Source organism: Cantharellus anzutake, assembly GCF_015039405.1.
Source record: "Cantharellus anzutake strain C23 chromosome Unknown EI90scaffold_89, whole genome shotgun sequence".
Taxonomy (NCBI): domain Eukaryota; kingdom Fungi; phylum Basidiomycota; class Agaricomycetes; order Cantharellales; family Hydnaceae; genus Cantharellus; species Cantharellus anzutake.
The window spans coordinates 145,943-151,717 of record NW_024067039.1 but is presented as its reverse complement, the minus strand read 5'-3'; the positions used below and the strand labels follow the sequence as shown (position 1 = coordinate 151,717).

General features: G+C 45.5%; 1 protein-coding gene across 1 annotated transcript; it reads right to left on the bottom strand.

Moving 5' to 3' along the window:
• Window positions 1-3,288: 3,288 nt before the first annotated feature.
• EI90DRAFT_3132519 (uncharacterized protein) lies at window positions 3,289-3,990 on the bottom strand (the record flags this gene model as incomplete). Its single annotated transcript, XM_039064481.1, has 1 exon — window positions 3,289-3,990. One exon carries the CDS (start codon window positions 3,988-3,990, stop codon window positions 3,289-3,291), a length of 702 nt encoding a protein of 233 aa, XP_038910084.1.
• Window positions 3,991-5,775: the final 1,785 nt, after the last annotated feature.

Here is a 5,775-nt window from a genome sequence, read left to right as displayed (position 1 = left end):
GGTTTATCAACAACAAGCAGGTCCATCTCCTTTGAACAAGGGGTCCAAGGAGGTGGTGGTATGGTGGTGGAGGTCCAGAGGTGTTGCGGACATAGATGGGAGGCAGAGTGGGAGAGAGTCGAAGGAGGAGGTACTGTACTCACGCGACCAACAACCGGTCACACATCATGCAGGCCTTCCGGTCGGTACTTTTGAAAAGTTTGTCATGCGTCACATAGGTTTTGCGGTTGCCATGTCCAGTGTCACGCTGTTTGGGTGGGCTCCCAGTGGCTGTGTAGCTTTCAATTCAATTATCCTAATTTGGTAATGCACTAACATTAAAAGCGGTACATATCCATCTCTTTTTCTAGGTTTCTCATACATCTGATTTGTTTACCCCATCCCAACCCATCACTATCAACCTCGGTCCCAACCACCACACTAACCCCTCCAATAGATTCGGGGTCATGGTCTTCGGCAGCCATCACATCCAGCTGAAGACCACCATCTACCTCAGCAAGCCCATCAGGTAGCGCTTCTCCATCGAGATGGTCATAAACCTCCTCCAACATTACCTCTACACTGTCTTCAGCAACCTCGGAGAATCATGGTTGCTCATGAACTAATGCAGCAGAACTCAGATGAATTCCCCTATCATCAGTGGGAAACTTGCATGGAGTGGTTATGGCTTGAGTGAGAGTGGGATCTTGATGTGGAAGATTGTTGAGGATGGCTTGTAGTGAAGGGGATGTGAGGCTAGAATGAGATAGATTGAACTCGCCGGAGCAGCACAATTCAAAAGCCTATGTAATACTTTTTAGATATAACTGCGATGTCAGGCTGAAGGTTGTATTTACCTTTTGGATTCGCTGAGGGTTGTTAATTGAGTGGTATGCATCAACCAGAGTAGCAGGGACACGATCCCTTAGTGTGCCAAGCCTTGTATCAAGTGAAATATTGGATGGGCCAGTACCTTGCTGCAACTGGGAGTGGATGTTGCAGACAATAGTAGTTTGCTGAGATTGCTTTACCGCGAGCTTGAGTAAGCATTGAATACCGACATCGCAGGTGCCAAAGACCTGTGCACCCTCCAGGAACATAGTCAAGGATGATCCAGGGATAATTGTCAAAAATCCAAGTCCGGAACTCAAGTGATGCATGAACAGACCAGACATCAAGTTGCCAAATGCATTCTTGAACTGGATCAAGTGACAGACGCCCCTTTTCAGCATTAAAGTATGGAACAAGAATGTTTGTGATGAATGATTTCATTGTGTTTAAATTTGCCCAGTAGTTGTCGGTACCAGAGAGCTCAAAGACAAAGCCAAGTCGATCCGCTTCATCGTGGGAAGGGGAGTTCACAGCAGGAAGACTCGCAGAAGTTTTTCCTTTGAATATTGCCTGGAAGGGTAGAAGAATTCCACTTGCTGAGATAGCTACGTTGAGGGTGAACGTGCGCTTCTCATCTTGGCCAAGAGTGGAAACCTGACACAGGCCTTTCCTTTCATATGTCAAATTTGAACTTTGTTGGTAAATGACCTGCGTTTGATTGGAATTCACTCACAGGTTGCTGGGAATGTAATAGTGGTGAATGGAGTAGGCATGACGGAGGAGTGAGGCGTAAAGCTGATAATCAGCGTTGGCAGGGAGCTTCTGGGCAGCACATGTTGCCCATCATAAGCTCCAGTTCAGTTCTGTTGTGAGAAAGTTCTGGATCCACTGTGAGCTTGCAGCGAAGGCACTCCCATCTCTGTTGACTATTGTCCTGAATATTTCGGGGCGAGTGTGCTGGATATGTGCAACAATCACTCCACGGATCTGGTGCACATCAAGAGTGGCGCCTGCTTTTTGAATACTCAATAGCGTCTGCTTGATCTCCTCGATCGTCTCTGGGTAAGATGCCTACATTACTTGTGTGAGTTAAAACTGATGTTAATGCCAATCGTTCACTCACTAGTACCCCTTTTCGAGTAATTCCACCACCTGGGCAACTCCCCTTCGCAACCTTTGCCAAGACCACAGCTGACCAACATGGCCGCGACCCGCTCCGATCTATCCACTTCCCAACTACATCTGCCCTCAACAAACGGAATAACTTCCCAGATCTTCGTTGGCACTCTTTCACTATTTCTGTCGGGCTCATCTTCCAGCCAACTTTCTCCACTGCTTCGCTTATGATCGTCCAGAAAATTGGTTGGAACCAATTTGTCGATGATGCTAACCTATGTACCCTTCGTCTACATGCTCGTATAGTCACAGATGATTGGTATGTTGGTTTCTGCTGCTTTTGTTCCTTTAGCCATCGCTGAATCGATTGTTTCGGTCTCGACATCTCCATGACTGGTGCCATTCAGTCTCGGAGTTTCATGATCTATCAACTCACAAGCATTAGGTATCTTTCTCTGAATGTAAGTTGTGGATACATACGTCAATCCTGTCTACTTTCTCTGCTGCGATCTTGGCCCAGAGTCGCTGCTGTCTTGCAGTGGCCAACTCTCAACGCCTCTGATCTTGCCTCATTGCCTTGAGTTGCATGGCCTGCTGCTTATCTTCACATTTCTCTTGTAATCTTTCAAACCCTGCTGACACTTGTACATGATATTCTTCAGGGGTTACGTGGCTGAAGTACCGGAGCAGTCCAGACTCTTCCAGTTGGGAAGTGTCCTGCTGGTGATTTTTCCCCACCACCTTACGACTGAAAGTTGGAGGCCCAAAACAAGAATCCTTCGAGGCCCTGAATGCAATTTGAGATGATTCCTTTGGTGTCGGCATAATGCAAGGTGCATGCCAGGTGACAAATTGGTATGCATGATTAATTTCTCTTCGAGTTGTTCATTTACTCACAGTCTTTTTGTGATGATTGAGGATAATATTTAGAAAACCGACTCTTAGGGGAGTTGAGTTACCACCTATGTGAAGTCTGTACTGAGTTGGGATGAAATGATGTGCTAATGCATTCAGTGCAAAAAAACCGCAAGACATAACATCATTCTGGTATGCTATTGGGAGTGAAGCGACTCTGAATGATACTGCTTGCGTATTTGATCCCAAATAGGACACATCCAACCACCATTGAATGATTTCCATCACCTCCGCTGTTGCTCTTGATGTGCTAGTACCAGCTTTGTGAAGAGAGTCTGCAAGAAGAACAACGGACTCTTTCGAGTTGATTACAAAAGGAACCCAATGGTTTTGGTTGACGTGTAGGATTCCGCCAAGGTGAGTTGCAGCCCCAGATACAAGTTCATTCCCAAGTTGACGGAGCCCTTTGTATGTGGGAAGATGTTTGTATTTGACCAGGCTTGCATTTCATTGAGAAGCACTTCCAGCAAGAAGTTGCAAGTCAAGTGGGGATATGAGCCGAACCATCAGGTTCATCATTTCCACTTTGCTTTGTAAAATTTCGATATGGTGAAAAATGTCAGTCATGACCAGGCATGAGATGGAAAGATAACACATCAAGGCACCAATGGCACTCTGTCCTATGCTTGAAAACCCTTGGATTTCCTCATTCCACTGGCACAAAGTAAGTCTACGTTGAGCTGCCTGTATCGCAAATTGCTGACCAGGGTCCTTCTTTATTAAATCTTCTGTCTGTTTAAGTGAGTCCTTCCACAGGTTTTGAAGATCCCACAACTGAAAATGAATCCTCCAAATTTCTAGAATGATTATTGGGATACAACTAGAACCAATCTCGACTGAGGTAAGAGGGTTTTCATCATCCATATCCAACTCTGTGATGAGCCCTTCGACATCAAGTCGGCTAGGGCAATCCAATACGCGAACATCATTCTCTGAGAATATTTTTGTAGATGGTGGTTTATGGCTGAGGCACGCATTGGGGCTTTTTGTGTGGACTGGAATGGGAGGAAGTTGGAATGCAATGAATTCCCTGATGGACAGGGTTTCGTGAGGAAAGTAGGGTCCGATGAGAAGAGTAGGAAGATTCTTATATGTGATAGCTTCCCCAGTACAAGCAGCAATGCGGCGGGCAAGCGAAAATCCGTCCATAGTATGAAGCAGAAATGAAACACAAGATTGTTTAAATTCAATTATCATTTTCAAATTTTCTCGGATATAACATTGAAAGTCCATCAACACCCGGGCACTTCCAGGGGGGGCTCTTGTCACGCCCTTCTGGCCTCAACCGGTTGGCTGTCATGCATTGTTCAGGCTTTCTGGTTGGATGTCTGGTGTCACGCTCAAGAACCATGCGGTTGTTGGTTGTGTGAGTACAGTAGTCCTAGGGCTGTTGGCATTGACTGGAGGCAGCAGAGAGAGATTGGGAGGGCTGGTGGAGATCATAGGAGTTGTATAGGAATAGGGTGGAGAGAGGTGGAAGATCTGGGATATGACATTAAGGTTAACATGTAATTAACCATTATGCCCCAACTGTCATTGTTGTACCAACAATCCTAATTTATGATCAATCACAATGATTCTTGGGAAGACTCATAGTGATTCATGAAGGTCCATGAGGGTCCATGATCCTTTATGAAGGCTCATGACACTTCATGATACTTCATAGACAGGCATGTAACCACTCAAAACCTGCCTGGAACCACTTGAGTCATGAGCAATCATGACCCCCCATGCAGGTTCATGACATCTCATGAAATTCCATGATGGTTTGTCATGAACTGGCATGACTGTGTATGACACTTCATGCTGCTTCATGAAGTTTGGTGACCATTTGTGAAATGTCATGACTTCCATGATGGTTCATGAACTGCCATTACACTTTTTGCAAGTTACTGCACAATTGTTACTTGTGGTTCCTCACATACAATATTGTGTGCAGGGCCTCAAGTTGGGGGAAGGTGTTTTCATGGGTGCCTCAAATATTACTGTGTCACTTTCCTTTTCTTCGAGGGTAGAGTTATTGCCCTGGAGGAGGATTTTCCTCTGGGTTGTTCATCTGGACATCCAATTGCTGCATCGGATGTGATGATGTAGCTGTCATATCCATACAATCCTGACCTCCACTCCAGGCTCCTGGAACTCTGAAACTGACACCAGAGCCCTACTTTGTTCCTGTCACCTTCTCCTTGCCAACTCCCAAGAGGTTATCCCATGCTCCAACACCACCTTCAGTCTGACTCCAGAACATTCTGTGAAAATACTAGCGTAGTTTAACTAAAGATAATACACATTTAGATATGAAGGGAAATTAGAATGAAAGAAAGTAGTACTGACCTCAGTCTCAAGCTGAATAGCGTGGAGAACTGAGGAAAAAGGAAATGAATAGAAGAGTGGGTATGTCCGTATAGTTGGTAGTGGATAATTCCGCAATAATAGAAAAGGGAAAAGTATTCATTTACAGGTCAGGTGAAAGTCACCTGGTCAGAAACCTCCAGAATGCACGCTGCACTCCAACATGCCCACTCAGCATGCGCCCACTGAAACCAACCCCAATGCATCCCTAAACTTCACAAATTTCTCGGCATTGAGTGGTTTGGTGAAGATGTCTGCAACTTGATTGGTTGTTGGTATGTACTCGATTGCCAATCTTCCATCCTCCAGCTGTTCTCTGATCAATGGTGTCTAACCTCAATGTGTTTCGTCCATGCATGGAATGTAGGGTTTTCAGCAATCTGGATCACTGATTGGTTGTCTACCAGGAGATAGAGTGGAGTCTGGATAGGGATGCCAACATCACCATAGAGATGTTGGAGGAAGAACGCTTCCTTTCCAGCATGAGTCATTGCCATATACTCTGCTTCTGTGCTTGACAGAGCAATTGTAGGCTGCTTTTTCGAGGCCCAAGATATGGCAGCGCCACAGAAGATATAGCAA